The sequence below is a fragment of the Podarcis vaucheri genome (genome assembly GCF_965113315.1).
Source record: "Podarcis vaucheri genome assembly, chromosome: 8".
NCBI lineage: Eukaryota > Metazoa > Chordata > Lepidosauria > Squamata > Lacertidae > Podarcis > Podarcis vaucheri.
In genome coordinates, this window is record NC_138766.1 from 14,629,235 (window position 1) to 14,650,819 (window position 21,585).

General features: G+C 44.7%; 1 protein-coding gene across 2 annotated transcripts in view; it reads right to left on the reverse strand.

The window, feature by feature from the left end:
* The window catches only part of ANKH (ANKH inorganic pyrophosphate transport regulator), a 132,607-nt gene that overhangs the window by 38,708 nt on the left and 72,314 nt on the right, over positions 1 to 21,585 (reverse strand). For both annotated transcript variants that reach the window (XM_082234496.1, XM_082234497.1), the window contains exon 2: positions 1,508 to 1,724. In XM_082234496.1, coding sequence (XP_082090622.1) covers positions 1,508 to 1,724 — 217 coding nt within the window. The remainder of the gene's footprint in view (positions 1 to 1,507; positions 1,725 to 21,585) is intronic.

Sequence of the window (21,585 nt, forward strand, 5' to 3'; positions counted from 1 at the left end):
CACTGCCAGAACAGGGAGATGGAGCGCTACACAGCGCTCCTTCTTGCTGTTCTAGCTTGGGGATGGCTGTGCAAAGCCTCCGCAGGGCAGCGGGGTGCCTTCACCCCACTGCCTTGCAGAGGCTGCACAGGCTATCCCCGAAGCCAGAACAGCAAGAGGCTATCCCAGAAGCCAGATCTCTCTTGCTGTTCTGGCTTCTGGGGTTCAGAATTTTTTTCTTCTTGTTTCCTCCCCCCTAAACTAGGTGCATCTTATCGTCCGGTGCGTCCTATAGAGCGAAAAATACGGTGCTTCTGAGCAGGCATATATAGGATTGCACTGTAAGGTACATTAATGCAAGACAGTGCGATGTTCGGAGATGTGAAAAGCACCTACTGCTTTTCCCTGAGTTACGTAGCACCAATAATACACTCTACTGTGCCATGCAGAGCCTTACATTTGAGAACACTATCATTATGCTAAGACAAGGCTTACAGCGAGGGGAAAGTATTAGTATACTCATTTTAATCATAAGTTAAGTGGCTTGCATCATTCTGAAAAGACGATAAAGACAGAGAATCCCATTGTGCACAACTTCATCTAGCCTGCAGTGAATTTATTTGTTTTAAACATTTCCATCCCACCTATTTTCTCTGAAGACAGCTAACAAGAAGTAACAAAAACAGAACATAATCCCTTAAAAGCCCCAATATACATTCAAATTAAGAGGCTAACAATATTCAACCTGTTCCAAGAGACGCCGGCAGCACAGAAACAGAACAGCATAGTTTTTATAACCAATGAAAACGACATAACTAAGCAAAGGCCTTTTTTAAAAGACTAGGTCTTCAGAATCAGGGTTATAAATTGAGCGGGGAGCCTTCACAGGTAGAGGAGTCTTCCCTGCTTAAAGCCATTCACCCTTGGATTTGTGGGGACTCTTACCTGGGTTCAAATGTTGGAGTGTATGAATCATAAGCCCTTAAAAACAGCTCTGCTGCACCAGGCCAGTGGCCCATCCAAGTCCACCATCTTGTTCTTACAGCATCCAACCAGATGCCATGGAAATCCTTCGTGCCAGCGGTGGGTGGGAGCAGGTGCAAATGTGGTCAGGGCAGATATAAAAGTGGAAAGAGCATTGCACAGGAGGCTATGTTGAAGATCCGCAAAAAAACCAGAGGTTTCGAGAAACACACACACACACCAACAAGACACATTCCCCTGTAGCAAGGCTACCCTGGGGAATGTGAAACAGGTTTGGTGAGCGCTGTGGCCTGGTGTAGGTGGGGAGCGTATGACCTAGGGAAGACCCACAGAGAGGGGCCTGGAGGGCAGGAATCAATCCCTAAACATGGGGTTCCCCACTCCTAGTCGAGGCAGAGAAGTCTAGCCACAAAACGTCTCCCCGGTTCCTTCAAGAAATATGCACATAAGCAGACCAGGTTTTAGGATGTAGAGGAGAAATGGATTAACCTGTCGTATAAGCAAAAATAGTATTGTTCCCTCAGCAAATGTAATGAAGGCTTACCTATTAAGGTGTGAAACACAGCAGCCACAGCACCAGCTACAACCATACACAACACTGCTTTGGTTCTGTCTCTCTTGCTGTTGACAAAAACCAGCCCCACGTTCTTGAAGTCGCTCATTGGGCCCGTGAAGAACTTCATGAGGGAGTAGGCCAACCCATAGCTGGCCAGCATCTCCACAGCATCTTCCTTAACAGCTGCGATACCTCTGTTCAAGGCCTGAAGGGAAAGCAAAGCAAAGGAGATACAAAGGTTTAAGATGTGCCAAGCCAACTCCAGACAACAGAACATGATAGCCAAATTATTCTCTATCTTGCTAGAGAATCACGAACAGACCGCAACAAATCAGATCCAATACAGTAACTGGGATAAAGACCTCTGTTGAATGGGTTTGCTGAAAGAGGGACGTCTTCCGCAAGCACCGAGAAGATGACAGAAAAAGTGAGAGGGTGTTCCAAAGGACGGGGGCCACCACACTAAAGGCCTGATTTCAAAATGGTTCAAAACAGATCTCCAGACAGGATGGTATCTGTGAGATCCCCTCTCCTGTGCAACACAATGATTTGTTGACTATGTAGGGGATGAGATGATATTTTAAGGTATCCTGGTCCCAAGCTGTATAAGGCTTCATTCACCAATTCCATCGCCTTGAACCTATCCAAGTAACTGATAGACAGCAGGTGCAATTCTTTCAGTGCGGACGTAACTGGTGGTGCTATTCTGCTCTGCTGAGCATTTGATTCACCAAATATTCAGCTAGCTACAGCTTCTGGGTTAGCCTCAGGGGAAGCCCCACAAAGAGTGTGCTTTAGCTGTTGACATATATAGATTGCACTTTAGATGGGATGTACATTCCCATGTGGCACTACTAAGATCTGACTAAAGCTAAATTAGGACCCAAGCATTTGCACACACTAAATAACACCCAGATTCATGCTATCCTATCAAGCGGTTAACCTTTCTCCGTGGCAAAACTCAAATGCCCAGAACCTTTTAGTTTGTTTGTCCCCCTTAACCATGCTTTGAACATTTTCCTGCTCAACAAAATCGATGAGGATTAATATAAGGCAGGTACACTGCATCTGTGCTGTGTATCAATTTCTATCTTGTGCTAATCTCCCCCCACATTTTAACTAATTGCTTTAATTGTTCAAATACATTAAACTTTGACTTCACCTCCAAAGGCACATTCCTCCATTGTCTCCTGAGTAATGTTTTATTCTATTTTGTAAACGTAAAGCAAGGATATAAAATAAATGATCATTTAATCATTTGGCCACTAATGAATGGATACTATGAATTTTTCTTCCCAAGAAAGAAGTATTTAGGCTGTAAACCTATTTTCACTTGCTTGCAAGTCCCATTGAACTCAAGGGGGCTTATTTCTGAGCAGATATGTATAGGGTTTCCTGCCAAACTAGCAGTTTGAAAGCACGTCAAAGTTCAGATAGATAAATAGGTACCACTTCGGTGGGGAGGTAAATGGCGTTTCCGTGTGCTGCTCTGGTTTGCCAGAAGTGGCTTAGTCATGCTGGCCACATGACCCGAAAGCTGTCTGTGGACAAACGCCGGCTCCCTCGGCCTATGGAGCGAGATGAGCGCGCAACCCAAGAGTCGGTCACGACTGGACCTAATGGTCAGGAGTCCCTTTACCTTTATGTATAGGGTTGCACCGTGACAGCACTTTTTCTGCTCTGTGTCCTAACATTCCTCTTGACATTTACTAACAAAGCTGTGTATCTTTGTACGCTCACTTTACCAGGACATGTATTCCCATCCTGTCGGCAATTTGGTTCCATGTCAAAGCATACACGCAGAGAAAAGGGATTTTATCACCAACAGGATGGCAGCCTGACACTGTATCCGAGATAGTCCTTTCAGTCTCCGATTGCCTAAATAGAAGAATGATTTAAGAAGTCTACAGCGGAGAGCATCTCAGGAAAATTACCATCTAATAACTATGTTTTTGCCAACAGCCACAGGAGCAGTGTCACCGTACAGAAAAGGAGAAAACCCATGATGTAATGGAAGAAAGAAGCAAGCACAATTTGGCAGTGACTGTACAAAGGAGCACTCCAGCAGAGACAGCGCTTCTTTCACCTCTGGCTGCCCTGATTCTCCCAAAAAAAAAGTTAGCCTGCAAGCTCAAGGCATGCAGCAACTTCCAAGAAGGCAGGGGAAAGTCAGAGTATCTTTTCTACTAGGAAGCACTAAAAAGTACCGTATTTTTCCATGTATAAGACGAGGGTTTTTTGACCCCAAAATAAGGTTATAAATTTTGGAGCGTCTTATACACAGGTAGTGCCATGGTGGGACGGGTGAATGGTTTTAGCTACAAGCTGGAGATTGTCAGCAGCGATTGGGCAGGTGATTGGTGGCTGCGGCAAGGGCTGTTGTCTACTGGCTGCCGCTGCGGCAATTGGGAGGACGTTTGGCAGCTGATGGTGGCAAGGAAGCAGACGATAGGTTGTGTGCGGTGGTTCACAGGGTGACTGATTTTCGCCACCCCCCAAAAAAAAACAGGTCAACAACTCTGGGCAATTTCCCCCCCCCAAAAAAAAAGCTCAACCAAGTCAACAATGTCTCGGCAATCTCCCCCCATTTTCTAAATGTAGAGTCCCCAAAAATAGGGTGTGTGTTACACACAGAAAAATACAGTACTTACAGAAAAGGTAAGGCGGGTAGGGAGATATGACAGGTTCAGAAAATTACAGGTGGTGGGTACAATTCTTTCTCTTCCCCCTTCCCCCAAGAGGTACACATTTAAACAGACTGGCCCAGGTATAGACAAATCTATCTATTTGGGTGTGGGTCCATTTTATTCATAAATGTGCTCCATCCAAGTGTCTATATTAATCTGTGGGCATTTTTCTTTCCTCCAAAAGAATTCCTACCTAAATTCTTATTTAAAGACATATTTTATCTCCATGTATGCATTTCATAAAGCATCTAAAATATGCATTTTAACGCTTTTTGTTACTTTTCGGAGCCGACAACTGTATTACCAAATTTGGAGAAACATAAACCCTGAAGGGTAATTATGTTCTGATGAGTCTGGGAGGTGTATCAAGTCAATTTGCAAGTGAAGTCATGTTCCTTGAGCGTCCATGGACAGGTGATAGGAGCTGAGTCAGTCTGCCAAAAAAACAACTAACTTATGGAATTCACTGCTACAGCAGGTGTCAATGGGCCACTAGCATAAATGGATTTAAAAATGGTCGCTAGCCACATTGGCCAAACAGAACCACGCTGTTCAGAAGCAGCATATAAGCCTTGCTTAAAAGCTCCCCAGAATTATCTGTTTGACTGCAGGGAATCAGTGTACAGTGGTGCCCCGCAAGACGAATGCCTCGCAAGACGAAAAACTCGCTAGACGAAAGGGTTTTGCGCTTTTTGAGCTGCTTCGCAAGACGAATTTCCCTATGGGCTTGCTGCGCAAGACGAAAACGTCTTGCGTTTTTTGCAAGTTTGCTTCCTTTTTCTTAACACCCTTAATACAGTTGTGACTTGACTTCGAGGAGCAACTCATAGAACGCGGTGTGGTAGCCTTTTTTGAGGTTTTGGGCGATTTTTGAAGCTTTCCCAAAACTTTCCCGACACCGTGCTTCGCAAGACGAAAAATTCGCTAGACGAAAAAACTCGCGGAATGAATTAATTTCGTCTTGCAAGGCACCACTGTACTGCTCTAGATGAATCCTTTGTCTGGTCTGCCAGAGCTCTTCTTTTGCTAAGAACTCCTAGTGAGAGAACGTCTCACTCCAGTTGTTCCACTAAGAAGGAATAGCTGACGGGTTGAATCACTGGAGAGCTGGCACTGTAAAAACAATGACATCATGCCAAGGGTGGCATCCCCATGGATGACCACTGAAAAAAAGAGGGGGTGGTGGAAAGCTCTTCTGTGAAGGTTGGTTGTCGAGCTTAATTAACTCCCTCCAGACAAACCAAATGTTTTGACTAATTGGCTCAGCCTTTCCCTTTCTTAAAGCCAAAGAAGAAGGGCTAATAAATCCGGGTGCTCAAACGTTCACTGGTAATGCTTTCAGGCTAGAAAAATCAGTGGCAGTATCAGAAACTCAAATATGTAATCTAGGTGCCAAATGGCTCCTTAAACCATGGTTACAGTCGCCAAAATGGAATGTCTAGTTGCTACTTTGTGGCAAGATGGCTCTAGAGTTTCGTTGCTCAAACGACGGACCAACTGCGTTGGTTCTTAGTTAAAAATCTGGCTACCGTATATACTCGAGTATAAGCCGACCCGAATATAAGCCGAGGCACCTAATTTTAGCAAAAAAAACCTGATTGTGTCACAAGTGGCTGATAAAGGTAAATGGACCCCTGACCATGAGGTTCAGTCGTGGCCGACTCTGGGGTTGTGGCGCTCATCTCGCTTTATTGGCCGAGGGAGCCAGCGTACAGCTTCCAGGTCATGTGGCCAGCATGACTAAGCCACTTCTGGTGAACCAGAGCAGCGCACGGAAACACTGTTTACCCTCCCACCACAGCGGTACCTATTTATCTACTTGCACTTTGACGTGCTTTTGAACTGCTAGGTTGGCAGGAGCAGGGACTGAGCAACGGGAGCTCACCCCGTCGCGGGGATTCAAACCGCCAACCTTCTGATCGGCAAGTCCTAAGCTCTGTGGTTTAACCCACAGCGCCACCCGCGTCCCTTAAGTGGCTGATAGCCAGGTGCTAAATGAGGCTGGCACCTGGCTAATTTTGAACACTGATTCAGTGCTCCCCAAATTTTTGATACCTGAGTAGGTATCACCCTAAGTAACTCTTAGAAGCTGCATGTACACTCAAAAATACACATACAAGCAGAACCCTCACAAAAAAAACACGCAGCTAATGCGCTTTGTAGCTCCATAATACCCTGGTTGAATGTTGCTTCTGGCGTCCCACCTTCCTCTTTTCTGTATTCAGTCAGTTTTCCGGGTAGGACCATGGTTTAATCAGGGCCCAGATCAGAGCAAGCAGGACTAGTTAGATGCTGGTTAAAACCTGCCCCAGCTTCGGAAGCCCGGAAGTACTACAGCAATTGGATGGAATGAAACAAATGACAGCAATAAAAGAAAATTCAACCCTGAGCAACCACTGTAGGTCAAAGTGACTTCTATGCTGTCGCCAAGACTGCACAGCAAAACAGTACATTCTCAACACCTTTGGCAAATATAAGTTGTCTCCAAAAAGACACCAAAAAAGAAAATAGGCTGATGAAATGACAGAGAGACAATTGCAGAAGCAAAGAAGCAAAACCAAGAGTTTGGGTACACATGAGCACACATACAGATGTTGTTGTTGTTTAGTCATGTCTGACTCTTTGTGACCCCATGGACCAGAGCACACCAGGCACTCCTGTCTTCCACTGCCTCCCGCAGTTTGGTCAAACTCATGCTGGTAGCTTCGAGAACACTATCCAACCATCTCGTCCTCTGTCGTCCACTTCTCCTTGTGCCCTCCATCTTTCCCAACATCAGGGTCTTTTCCAGGGAGTCTTCTCTTCTCATGAGGTGGCCAAAGTATTGGAGCCTCAGCTTCAGGATCTGTCCTTCCAGTGAGCACTCAGGGCTGATTTCCTTAAGAATGGAGAGGTTTGATCTTCTTGCAGTCCATGGGACTCTCAAGAGTCTCCTCCAGCACCATAATTCAAAAGCATCAATTCTTCGGCAATCAGCCTTCTTTATGGTCCAGCTTTCACTTCCATACATCACTACTGGGAAAACCATAGCTTTTACTATGCGGACCTTTGTTGGCAAGGTGATGTCTCTTCTTTTTAAGATGCTGTCTAGGTTTGTCATTACTTTTCTCCCAAGAAGCAGGCGTCTTTTAATTTCGTGGCTGCTGTCACCATCTGCAGTGATCATGGAGCCCAAGAAAGTAAAATCTCTCACTGCCTCCATTTCTTCCCCTTCTATTTGCCAGGAGGTGATGGGACCAGTGGCCATGATCTTCATTTTTTTGATGTTGACCTTCAGACCATATTTTGCAACACATACAGATACCCATCTCCAAAATGTCTCAGATGATGGAAGGATCTGGTCAAATTGCTTTTCTTACCTATCTTATCCTCCCCACAACCCTATAAGGCAGGTTAGGGGGTGAGAGAGCAAGCTGCACATTGTCATCTAGTTTGAGACTCCAACCCCTACACCACACAAACTCTTAGGAGCAAATTTGCCCATAATTCACAACCTCGCCAATTAAAATTAGCCCTGCAGTTTAGTTCCTCTATTAATTAAAAAGATAATAATAAAGCAATGCTTAGTTTTCCCCACCCTCCTTTTCACTTCTTAGTTTTTCTGTACATGGTCACGAAAAACAAGTGTCAGTACCCAGATTGAGTTTTGCAAAATAATTCAATGGCACAGGTTAAAGAAACTGAACAGTTATTGTCTGGGAAGAGTGCCCAGCCAGCCAGCCAGCCAACCAGCCAGCCGGAGAATACTTGTGTGCCAGGAAGAATTTATGTGACAAACATCTTCCTCCGCGATTGCCCAAAATAAAATATTATCCCAATGCAATGAGTAAGTTTGAAGAACATCCTTTGATCCAAAGCATAATAAAATGGAAGAGAGCTTATTTATGACAAGTCAAGTTTACTGTAGCAAAAAAGTTGAAGAGCCTTAATCCAGCATGATGGAAAACTAGAAATGTTTACCCTTTCCAGGAAGACCCGAGGAGATGCAGTAGAGCAGGGGTCAGCAACCTTTTTCAGCAGGGGGCCGGTGCACTGTCCCTCAGACCTTGTGGGGGGCTGGACTATATTTTGAAGGAAAAAATGACCGAATTCCTATGCCCCACAAATAACACAGAGATGCATTTTAAATAAAAGCACATGTTCTACTCATGTAAAAACACACTGATTCCCGGACCGTCCGTGGGCCGGATTGAGAAGGCGATTGGGCCGCATCCGGCCCCTGGGCCTTATGTTGCCTACCCCTGCTGTAGAGCAACCCTGCCTAATATGGTACCATTAGAGCAGTGGTTCTCAACCTGTGGGTCCCCAGATGTTGTTGGACTACAACTCCCATCATCCCTGAGCTCTGGCCTTGCTAGCTAGGGGTGATGGGAGTTATAGTTCAACAACATCTGGGGACCCACAGGTTGAAAAAGGCTGGTCTAGAGGTTGTTGGACCCCATCAACTCCAGAAAACATGGGCAAAGAATATGATAGGAGTTGTAGTCCACCAACACCCGGATAGCACCAAGTTTGGGAAAGGGTGCTGCAGAAAAATTGTCTACATTTTCCTTAAGAGTCAGTGGTCTGGGGGCATAATCTTGCCCAAGTGCATGTATAAGAAGCTAAATAAATAATAATAATAATAATAATAATAATAATAATAATAATAATAATAATTTATTATTTATACCCCGCCCATCTGGCTGGGTTTCCCCAGCCACTCTGGGCGGCTTCCAAAAGAATATTAAAATACTGTGATACATCAAACATTAAAAGCTTCCCTAAACAGGGCTGCCTTCAGATGTCTTCTGAAAGTCTGGTAGTTGTTGTTCTCTTTGACATCTGGTGGGAGGGCGTTCCACAGGGAGGGTGCCACTACCGAGAAGGCCCTCTGCCTGGTTCCCTGTAACTTGGCTTCTCGCAGTGAGGGAACCGCCAGAAGGCCCTCGGTGCTGGACCTCAGTGTCCAGGTAGAACGATGGAGGTGGAGACGCTCCTTCAGGTATACTGGACCAAGGCCGTTTAGGGCTTTAAAGGTCAGCACCAACACTTTGAATTGTGCTCGGAAACGTACTGGGAGACATTAGGTCAGATAATTTATCCAGTATTGTATACTCTGATTGGCAATGGCTCACCAGTGTCTCAGCCAGTGGCCTTCGGTGTCATCTGCTACCTGACCCTTCTTAATCGGAGATGTCAGCGATTGAATCTGGGACCTTCTGCATGCACAAGCCCTGAATTGTGGTCTTTCACTACAGAAGATATCCCTGCATGGTGTAAGCGTTGGTTACAGCTGGATCACAAGGCAGATATTGGTGCAGAAGTTTTTAACAGCTTCTACTGCACCTGCATTGGAATTGGGGTTGCTGCACTGGTGTGTTGACTCCACTATTGGGACGCAGGTGGTGCTTTGGACTAAACCACTGAGCCTCTTGGGCTTAGCTATCAGAAGGTTGGCGGTTTGAATCCCCACGACGGGGTGAGCTCCCACTTCTCTCTGTCCCAGCTCCTGCCAATCCAGCAGTTCGAAAACTCGCCAGTGCAAGTAGATAAATAGGCACTGCTGCGACAGGAAGGTAAGCGGCATTTCCGTGTGCTGTGGTTTCCATCACGGTGTTTCATTGCACCAGAAGCGGTTTAGCCATGCTAGCCGCATGACCCAGAAAGCTCTCTGTGGACAAATGCCGGCTCACTTGGCCTGAAAGCAAGATGAGCACCACAACCCCATAGTCACCTTTGACTGGACTTAACCATCCAGGGGTCCTTTACCTTTTACTTGACTCCACTCAAATGTGGCCTTTTCAGGAGACACAGTCTGACCAAAACATGGCAATCCTATGTGAAATGTCTATGAACTAACTTTGTCAAAGATGCTACCGGGCTACCTTATACAACAGCAACTCAAAGTAGGAGTTAAACTTTGGTTCATTATCATTGTGGGGGGAAATGTTCCAGCTAACAGAACCATCACTAGTTGATTAATGAACTCCCAAGAAAGAATATGAGAATCATTCTGTGGGACCAGGCAAAGGCCCCATCTAGTTCAGCATCTTTTGGTATCATTGATAGTCTTCTCACTGTTCCTAGGGTCTCTTGAACCTCCTTCATGGTCCCAGGTACGTCTAGTCCACAGCTGGCGAAATACGCTCTCTCACATGTCCTAACTTATTGGGAAATAAGCTCCCTCAAATGTCCTAAATTATTAGGAAATAATTCCTAATAATTCCCATAGAATGAATTTCCCTTGTGAAAAGAGGGTGCACAGTGTTAATGGTTATTTACTGTATTTTTCGCTGTATAACACGCACGTAGTTTTTAGAGGAGGAAAATCTGTAGGCATGCCACCCGTAGGCATTCCATCCATAACACGCACAGACATTTCCCCTTACTTTTTAGGAGGAAAAAAGTGAGTGTTATGGTGCAAAAAATACGGTAACTAAAAATCCTAGAACATGTTTACAAGCTCTGAAATTCTTTGCTAGTCTATCGTGATGCCACCTCGTACTTTTAAGACTATTTTTAATCACCCACGATCACTTTTCTGTATACTTTTTCTAGCAGACGTCTCAAGTTTATTAAACCTCCAGACTATTGCTGAACTTTAGAAACCTTTTTCCAACCGAGTACACTACACCCACGGACTAGGCTGTGGTTTTTATGAAAGAGCAATAATATTATAAATAAAGTCTGAAATGGAGACAACAGGTGCCTTACAGCTGAACTGGAAGCTTAATGACACAACCAGGATAGTCAACCAGAAGAAGCCCAGGGAGTAGAACGACAAACTACATTGTGTGGGTGTCTATGTTCCTTCCTCCATTGTAAACTCTTCCACCAACACCCAAGACCAAAGCTGGCCAGATGTCTTCTGTGGACAACTGGAGAGAGGAGAAATTAAGTGACGGATAAGGATGGATGCCACAATTTGTGGAAATCAGATGCAATAGTTCATCTTATTGAATAATCAGTAATAAAATGAATATACTGAGCATGTCTCTTGTGCATAAGATTCTTATTGCGCAAACTGCTGGAAAGGGGTCATTGCGCTTGGGAACAGATCAGCCCTGCACAACGCATCTCCCACCAAGCTAAACAGAGCCCACCAGCTATGTATGGCAGTGTTTTTCAAAGTGGTGCGCTACAGACTGGTGCCAGTTGGCTACCAGACCGTGGCAACTCCACCACAACCTAGATTGGGTGGTGCACTTCAGGAACTAAATATGGTACTGTTCCCTTGCACATGGGAGGGGAAAAATTGCTGGTTCACCACATCAGATAGTTTGAGAAGCACTGGTGTATGACACCCCAAGTAGATGAACCTACTGTTTTTGATGCCTTCTTAGGGTTGCCATATGAACTCTTTTTCCAGGACTCATCCTCTTTTTCATGGGTACTTACCGTAGTTTTCGCTCCATTACACACATTTTTTTCCTCCTAGAAAGTAAGGGGAAATGTCTGTGCATGTTACGGAGCGAATGCTTCCCTCCTCCATGGTTTCCAGCGGGAGAAGAGCCACTGAATCGGGAGGAGAGAGGGACAGAGTGCCTGCTTCTTTAAAGGAGCAAAGCGGGAGGGGAGGGGAACCGCTTACACGAATGTAAGCGGCTCCTCTCCGGTTGGGTCCCTTAAAGCAAGCAGGCTCTCTGTATCTCTCTCCTCCCCACTCAGTGGGTCTTAGCAGGAAAGATTTTCAGCTCGTTGGGGGGGGGGAGAGAAGCAGAACCTGCTTGCTTTAAAGGAGCCTACCGGACAGGAGCCGCTTACACTCTGCTCTCTGTATCTCTCTCGTCCCCACTCAGCAGCTCTTCTCCCGCTTTGCTGGAAATAGCAGGGAAGATTTTCAGCTCGCTAAAGGGGGGGGGGAGGGAGAGAAGCAGAAGCTGCTTGCTTTAAAGGAGCCTACCGGACACTCGTGTAAGCGGTTCCTGTCCGGTAGGCTCCTTTAAAGCAAGCAGGCTCTCTGTCCCTCCAGCAAAGTTTTTCAGCTCGCTTGGGGGGGGGGAGGAGGGAGAGAAGCAGAGCTTGCTCCACGCGTGCTCCTTGTCCCTTGAGTGCTTTTCCTTCCCTCCCCACTTAAAACGTGGTTACAAAGCACAGATCCACATGGATCCTCAGGATTTTTGCACTGGGTCACCCCAAATTCAGCATCAGATCACAAAGCATGTCCATGGCTACAGTTTGCACCAAAAAAATCACGCACCCACTGTTGCCTGGGGCCGCAGTGGTGCAAAAACGTGGTTACAAACATGGATCCACATGGATCCTCAGGATTTTTGCATTGGGCTACCCCAAACTCACCATTAGATCAGCATGAACCACAAAAATCATACATCCACTGTTTCATGTAGAATATTTTTTTTCTTGTTTTCCTCCTCTAAAAACTATGTGTGTGTTATGGTCAGGTGCGTGTTATCGAGCGAAAAATACGGTAAATGAGTGTTGTCATAGCAATCCATAGTTAAAAGTTGGCAAATGTGTCCTCTTTTTTGCTCTTCAGAATATGACAACCCTATCTAGAACTACAAAAACAATAGGAGTGCCAAACTCCAGGCCACAGGGTTGGTAGGTACTGTGCATAATATCTTTCCACAGAACATTTCCCTCATTAGGTTCCGTTTCCTGTTGTCAAAAGCAAACATGATATTGATCTTTGCCTCCTTGAGAAGAAGCTCTTCCCATTTTATCTCCTTCAAAGCAAACACTCTCTCTCTTTTTAATCTAAAAGGAAGGACTGGTGAAAAGCTGGCTCAGACACACAATTCTATCTGCACAAAATATATGGACAGACACCATGTGTAATATTTATTATGGGTAAAGGTAAAGGGACCCCTGACCATTAGGTCCAGTCGTGGCCAACTCTGGGGTTGCGGCGCTCATCTCGCTTTATTGTCTGAGGGAGCCGGCGTACAGCTTCCGGGTCATGTGGCCAGCATGACCAAGCCGCTTCTGGCGAACCAGAGCAGCGCATGGAAACGCCATTTACCTTCCCATCAGAGTGGTACCTATTTATCTACTTGCACTTTGACGTGATTTCAAACTGCTAGGTTGGCAGGAGTTGGGTAGAGTTCCTTAAATAGGAATGATCCATTAAAAGCAATACATTGGGAAGCAGAACCCGCATGTACAAAAAGTATTCAGATTAATCAGTTACCAGAAGACTGTATCTTCCAACTCTCAACTAACCTTGTTCTAAATCTTTATAACTGGATATACGGATGCGATCATCTGACATGGCTGCAAGAGCAATTAGCCAATCTCCTTAACTGGCTCAGCAATGTATCTTGGTCTATCAATATTATTAAAACTGCTCTTAGAGATTAATTTTCCTCCACTTCTGACTCACTAGCAATGCTCCGGTGTTTTCCCCGAGACACTTCTGTGGCCTTTGATTTTTGTTTAGCTAGTGTAGGAAAAAGCAGAAAAGCAGCAGTTCGTCCACTACTGGTTGTACAAAGAAGTTTTGTTAAGAGTGAGACTGTGGAGCCACAAGATTAGTTCATGTCTTAATATTTGTGAGTTAGGGATTAGAGGTCGCATATTCCCCAGCTCATCGTTTCCAAGTGCTCAAAACATCAACTGCATCAAAACAGACAGAGACAATAAATTATCCTTTCAGGTTTTTTTGTTTTGCTTTCCCCTCTGCTTCTAAGCTTTCACCCTGCATATATATATATTTCATCACACCAGGCTGAAAAACACAGGGGCTTTTTAAGAGGGCAAGAGGTTGCACAAAAATGTGTCTGTGGATGGGCAATTTATAGGCGAATCGAGGAAAGGCCACAGATTGCCAACCAAGTATGAGTTTTCCTGCAAAAAGCCCCATGTTCAGTTCCTGGCATCTCCAGATAGTCTCCTGCCTGAAATCTTGGAAGAGGTGCTGCCTGTCAGTGTAGACTAGCCTTCTCCAACCCAATGTCTTCCTAATGTTCTGGAGAACAATTCCTTACAGTTTGAGCCAATAGGGCCAACAGTCTGGAATGGTCGGAGTTGTGCTCCAAAACATCTGGAAGGCAGCAGGTTGGGAAAAGCTGGTGTAGGCGTCATTGGCCTAGGTCAGGGATGTCCAACCAGTAGATCGTGATCTACCGATAGATCCCCGGCTGATCCTGGTAGATCGCGGGATCCTTACCGTGTACAAAAATTTACGGGGAAAGGGCTAAAAAACTCCTCCCCCAAAAAACTATGGGAACTTCCCTCCTAAAAAAAGGCTCAACAACTGGGCAATCCACCCACCCCACGCACTCTCATCCTCCCTCCAATGACAGTGGGTAGATCACTGCCAGTTTTTTAATACTGGGAGTAGATCACAGTCTCTTGGGAGTTGGACATTCCTGCTCTAGGTCAGTGGTTCTCCAAGAGTGCGGCGCACCACGCTGCAAGAGAGGATGGCAAGTGTGGCAGGAAGATTCAAGGGCAATCAAAGAAACATCTAAACATTTCAGCGTGGTACAAGCAACTCCCGATTTCTGTGGGGGTTGCGTTTCAGGCCATTGTGTGCATCTCGCCGCACACCGATGTTAGTTTCTGCTCTCTTCACTGTGCAGCGAAGTGCTTGTCACAAGACAATGTTTACATTCCACAGTCAGAGCACTGTTGGGTTTTCCCACGGGAATGGGAAGCTGGATGTGACGTACACTGGTTTCCTGTTTTTCACTGATCTCTCGGTGTTCTTCATTCCGAGGAGAAGGATGGTTGCTTCTCTGCTCCCGCAGAGGCAAGATGCATGTTTGTGATTTCTCAATACTGAACTGAAAATAAAGCAACATTAAGCATGTGGCACGTACTGTTCATCATTCCGTTGTGCAAAGGACTCTGCAATATCAACAACCACCCCCTTTTCCAGCCGTCAAGCGTGTCAAATACCAATGTTTTATTCCATCGGTTCATGCACTAAGAACGAGGTGCCATGAAAAAGAAGCTGCCGTAAAACTGCTCTTTGGGGAAATGTGAGGAAAATGGGGGAAAGGACAGCAATAAATTTGTGTGCTTGTTTTATCTATGGAACTGTCCATGCAAAGGCCTTGCATTCTTGAGTTAAGGAGGAAGGACCAGGGGAAAGAGAGAAAAGGAAGAGAACATTAAGAGGTGCTCAGACTTGCAAGCGCTACACCTGGTTTCTCTTAAGACACAATATTTATCATTGCATAGCTCTATGTACGCAGCTGTACGCTCTCCATGGTGTGAAGAACCTTCAATAAGAGTTATGAATACTGTTCCCCGGCAGATGATTCATAGTAGTTTCCCTGCAAGGTTGTGGTCTTGAATATATGGAAGGACAGGGGGGGGATAGGCAGTACCAGTTGTATTCCATGTGGTTCTGTGCTGCAGGATTTGCTTCCAATCATACAGGGGGGGGGCACCCGATTTTGCCAATGCCCTATTTAATGCAGCCCCCCCCCCATGCCAGCTCTAGAGGATCCCCCAAACGCCAGAAGCAGCTTTCAGACAAGTTGTGCTGGGCAGTGTGAATCAACAAAAATGGGTGTCTTGTCTTGTGCAACCGGAAGTGTTTCTTGCTAGTGCAAAGACACAACTGGATAAAGCCAAAGGTGTGTTTGCGTGCTCTCTGTTGCAAATTTCTATCCCAAAATTGCATTTACCATAATGCACAATCTAAGACTGCTCACTAACCAACGGAAACAAGCCAAACTCATCTGGAAATCTAAGCACAAGGCAAAATGGTTTTCCTGACAATATATATTTGCTAGGATGATGAAACCGGAGTTTGCAGTCTACCTGTCTAATCCTTCTCGGCAATCTAATTCCATAAATCAAACAGGAAATTAAGCCTCTCTATGCAGCACTCAGTGTAAATATTTCATTCATTCATGAGGGTACAGGTTGACCTGAACTATCTATTCCACATGGCTAAAGGATGTTGCATGACTGGTTTAATAAGCAAACGTCTAGCAAGTAGCGCAATAATTGCGTCCAATAGCTGACACTGAAATGTCAGCTTTTTAGCTTCTGAATTGTATGTTCTATGCACCAATTTAGTACACTGTCCCTGTGAGTTCTTTATTCAAACTCTCACACACTTTTAACAGAACTGCATGATTAAAACTATACAGTGGTACCACGGGTTACATACGCTTCAGGTTACATACTCCACTAACCCAGAAATATTACCTTGGGTGAAGAACTTTGCTTCAGGGTGAGAACAGAAATCGTGCTCTGGCGGTGCGGCGACAGCAGGTGGCCCCATTAGCTAAAGTGGTGCTTCAGGTTAAGAACAGTTTCAGGTTAAAAACAGACCTCTAGAACAAATTAAGTTCCTAACCTGAGGTACCACTGTACTGTAACAAATCTTCAAACATCCAGAGATATTGCCCTGCAAGATTTTCTTTTAGACTGTAAATCAAAACTAAGATGAAAGCCTTAAACTAAGCATTTATGGAGTCTAAAGAACACATTGATGGAACATAGACTGTAGTTATGAATAATGGTTTCTATTTCTGCCAAGAGAATGCACAGAAAGGACTACTATTAAATGACAACTAAGATTCTAAATATTAGTTTCATTCAAATCCTGTCCCTCTAATAATAAACTCAGATTGCAATCTTCACCACATTTATCTGAAAGAAGGCCCTACAAAGCATAGTAGGACTTACTTCAGAGTAGGGATGGAGGGGAAATTAAATCCAAGTTGCATTTAAAGCCGCCAGCTATCAAATACGTTTTGAAACACTATGAGAAGTGAAAAACAGCCATCGTTCAAAATTTGCACATATCCAAATTTTGCACTCCAGTTCTCCAACCAAACAGTTTATAAAAATGCATATTTTAGGAGAAAACATGCACTGAAAGTAACATACAAAATGCATTACATCAGCAAAAATATATTGAAAAATTGTGTACGTTAGTCAAAACTGAACACAAAAAAATGTGTTTAGTAGGAGAAAAATCAATGCTGGAGAATTTTCATGAGGATCTTTTTTAATAAAAAAAAATCACAAATTGCTGCAGAAAGGCAGCAAACTGAATTTAACACTGGAAAAAAGAGAGACTGAGATAACTGAAACTGACAGATCCTTCCATCCCTACTTAATACAGGCATGGTACTGGGTTGCCCGAATGATGTGTTATCCTCATGATAACCCTGTGAAACAGACTTCGTCAAGAGATAATGACATGCCTAAGGCTGCAAAGAGAGCTTAATAGTGCTCTTAATAGAGAGCATGGATACAATTACTCATGTCCTTTTTCTGGGTCAGGCCTCCAAATCTATACACATACACACCACCAGGAACTACTACTAAATTCAGACCTTTCCTGGAACTACTACTGCACTCTCGCTGTTCAGATACACTGCTCTAGCCTACTGTATGTTTTCAGCTGTTGCTTTGTTCTATTCTGTTGGAAGCTACCCAGAGTATCTGGGGCTATTGGGAAACACTGGTCTGTGAGCGCTCCAATTGGAGAACAGCCTTTACCAAAGGTGTCATGGGCTTTGAAGACACTTGAACTCAGGATGCAAGGGAGAAACGTGCTAAGAGGAAGGCATGCTTGGCAAATCCACACTGTGATCAACTCCCGCCTGGATACCTATGTCCCCACTGTGGAAGGACGTATGGATCCAGAATTGGCCTCCACAATCACTTACGGACTCACTGTTAAAACCATGTTTATGGAAGACAATCTTATTTGGCTACGAGTGATTGCCAAAGAAGACTAAATTATCACTGTTGAGATACACTGCTATAGCCTGCTGCATGTTTTCAGCTGCTGCCTCATTCTATTCTGCTGGAAGCTACCCAGTGAGTGTTGTTGTTTTATTTTTTATTTTAGTGGTTTATGGCATGAAGAATGCATTGCTTGTATTTGTTGTGCCACTTTGCTGTCTTCACTAACCCTCTGAGAAAACTGCCATCCATTTGGCTTTTCATCTGCCATTTTATCAACACCCTTATTAACCATTCCACACGAAAAATAAAGTATTCCATGGTGTAGCATTATTCTAATATGTGTAACAATCGTACATCATCTTTAGTGCCTATTTTGTGTCCAGGGCAAGTGCCCAAGTTTGACAACTTGAAGAAAGCAAAGGAAGAGGACCCACCAATGGAAGAGATGGCCATTGCTTTGGCAACAACTTAAATCTCCTTTAGGAAAAGGCTTTCAAAAGGAACTCTGTGATTAACGACAGGTCTGCCACAGCTTAAGTAAAGCATTTAAATCATGGATTTGTCCCATAAGTACCTCTTCCCAGTGCTATTTTTCTGGAAAATGAGGTGCCAGAACTCACCACGATCAATCGTCTCCTGTGTTCTTTTATAATGGCCTGAGAGGAGCCAGAACTGAGTTCCGGTGAGTTCCTGCTGGGGGGAAAAACCCTGCCTCTTCCTTTTTGTACCATTACCACCATCTTAACCATGTGCTCAACTTTCCACTGATGGACCTGTTGGAAGCTGAACCTAGTTTCAATGATAATCCAAGGAATACGAAGTATTGGCTTCGTAGTACTTAAGAAAGCACTTAATTGCCTCCATCATGATTTGATACTATGGCATGCCAAACAAAATAATTACATTTGGGCTTTATACATCAATGTGAAGCCCGCACAGTTTATTCAGGGTGCTGACACACAGTTAAAGTCAACATCCTGAATAAACTGCACACCATAAGCTCTGTTGCCCAAAAGGAAGCGTGGCTTTGTTTCTCTTTTACTAACAGACTTCTAAATATTAGCAGGATTCAAAACGGTTCACGAGTAGCGTAATAAAAAGGATATTGTATTATCTCTAAGGCCCTTTGATCACCAACTGTGGGTTTGCAATAAGCTGATTAAAAAACAGTCTAGTTTAAACATAGCCAGGGTGCTTTTATCGAAGTGTTGACAATACTACCTGTCCCCTTGTGTCATCGTGATTAAGCTTTAACTTGAAAGCGCATCTGCAGCAAACTACCCTCCATTAAAATAAACAAGGGCAGCTGCATTGTGAAGGCTGTTTTGGGTATATTGCTACTCCAATTTTAGACAGCATTGGCAAGTAGACCCAGGAACAAACTTGCAACTTTCTGCGAGAAATTACAAGTTTAGCTTGCAGTCTCTGCATCCTTCCTAGGGAAGCTCTGACCTGTTCTTTGCCTCTGCGTCAGGCCAGTAACATCCATCAAATTTCCTTACTAAGCTCTGAATGACTGCTTTGAAACAAGGAGCTGCTGATATCTGTGCCCATCTATGTTAATGTATATTGAACAAACTGAATAATGTTTTGCGTAAGACAGCATCGTGAAACTTCAGAGGAAGCGAAGAAGCAAGGTGTAATGTCAGAGAAGGGGGGGGGGGGAGATAGACGGACCACACCAGTAGTTAAGGGAAATGAACATTTCACCATTCCATTTCATCAAATCACACAAATCATGTGCCACCCACAAATATATATTTTGTGGGGTCGACTCAGTACTAGATGATTCTGGCAGCAAGTTTCTTCAGCTAAGTAGCAATACAGATTTCAGACACTGGTATCAGTTGGCTGGGGTGGGGGGGTAAGACTGACCATAATAGTTCACTTCTACAAAACATTTATTAAAGTCTATTCTATTTAATCTCTAGGATTTTCTTAATGACATTGCTTCAAACTTCCTGTATAATTGTTGGGTTTCCACGTACTGCACTTGTCTTTTAGAGTAAGACTAGCACCTGAGGTGTTATTAAGTTGTGACACCCCATCGCCCCAAACGCAGTCCACAGACAAGGTATGGCAGGCTAAATAAACCATCTGTCTTCTTATCTGGGACTACAAAAAACAGTAGAGCAGCGTGGCAGCTGAGTGTTATGCATGCCTGATCTACATGTTGGAACTTGATTGCAGTTGGAAGACACAAAGGGAGAGACAATGGAGTGCACTTCCGGGGGTGGTCAAACTGCTGTGTTAGCACCACTGAAAGTGACCTCTCTGGGGCAAAAGCCTAAGCAGTGTGTATGGAGGTTCTGGGCTGCACAGACAAGACACACACACCCCACTTAGCCTCGCTGTTGTGGTCCAAAGGAAAGCAGAGCAATACGTTTGGCACCAGCTTGGCTGCTGGAGCTGCTATAAGGAGGTACCATCCAACTGTCTTAGAGTTGGGTGTCCAATCCAGATTTATTCCTTTTCTTCTCTCAAAGATGTCCCACAAGGGAGTTTTAGGATCAAAACAAAATTTTAAAAAATCCTTCCAGTAGCACCTTAAAGGTAAAGGGACCCCTGATCGTCAAGTCCAGTTGCGGACGGCTCTGGGGTTGCGGTGCTCATCTCGCTCTACTGGCAGAGGGAGCCGACGTTTGTCCGCAAACAGATTCTGGGTCATGCAGCCAAAATATATGGATAGACACCAGGTGTAATATTTATTATGGGTAAAGGTAAAGGGACCCCTGACCATTAGGTCCAGTCGTGACCGACCTTGGGGTTGAGGTGCTCATCTCGCTTTATTGGCCGAGGGAGCCAGCGTACAGCTTCCAGGTCATGTGGTCAGTATGACTAAGCCGCTTCTGGCGAACCAGAGCAGTGCACAGAAACGCCGTTTACCTTCCCGCCGGAGCGGTACCTATTTATCTACTTGCACTTTGACGTGCTTTTGAACTGCTAGGTGGGTAGGAGCTGGGACCGAACAATGGGAGCTCACCCCGTCGTGGGGATTCGAACCGCCGACCTGATCGGCAAGCTCTGTGGTTTAGACCACAGTGCCACCCGTGTACAAAGAAGTATCTGAAGAAAAGCTCATACGAATAACAAACTTAGTTGGTCTCTAAGGTGCTACTGGAAGGAATGTTTTTATTTTGTTTCAACTACAGCACACCAACACGGCTACCTGCCTGTTTTAGGATCAAAGTTTTCCTTCTCCTAGACAGGCTACCTTTCCAGGCTGGCAAGTCCCATCAGCCCCTTATTTCCCTCTACAGCACACACAGAAACTGCCTTTTGATCATTGGGCCCACTATTAGTCTCTTCTGCTCAATCCACCAGAGCCTGTCTTCACATGCAGTGGAAGGCCCTAACTCACTGAGGGTTTGAGACCATTGGCTACCCTCACCTCGCTTAGTCAGCCAGTCGAAGCCGTTCCCGTGGCGTGGCTGCTGTTGCATTCTTATAGTTTCTAGGAGTCACACCTGAGAGCTGAGTGCAGGATGGGGACCAAAAGTGGACAAACTACCCCAGAAAGAGCATGACATGTCCCGTACCAAAGCCACTACCCCTCCCCTAACACCCCACTAAGAGTGTATTGATGGCCCACCTTCATATAAGGTTGTTCTATACGTGCCATCAAATGCAAACCTATTCTTCTGACTGAAATGTAACATGGCAAAAGTTGCATCGCCACATGAACTGCATGCTGCCCATGGCCAATACGTCACAGTCACGATTTAGAAGATTTATAGGTAGCCACCATAATGAAAAAAGTTGTTTTAATCC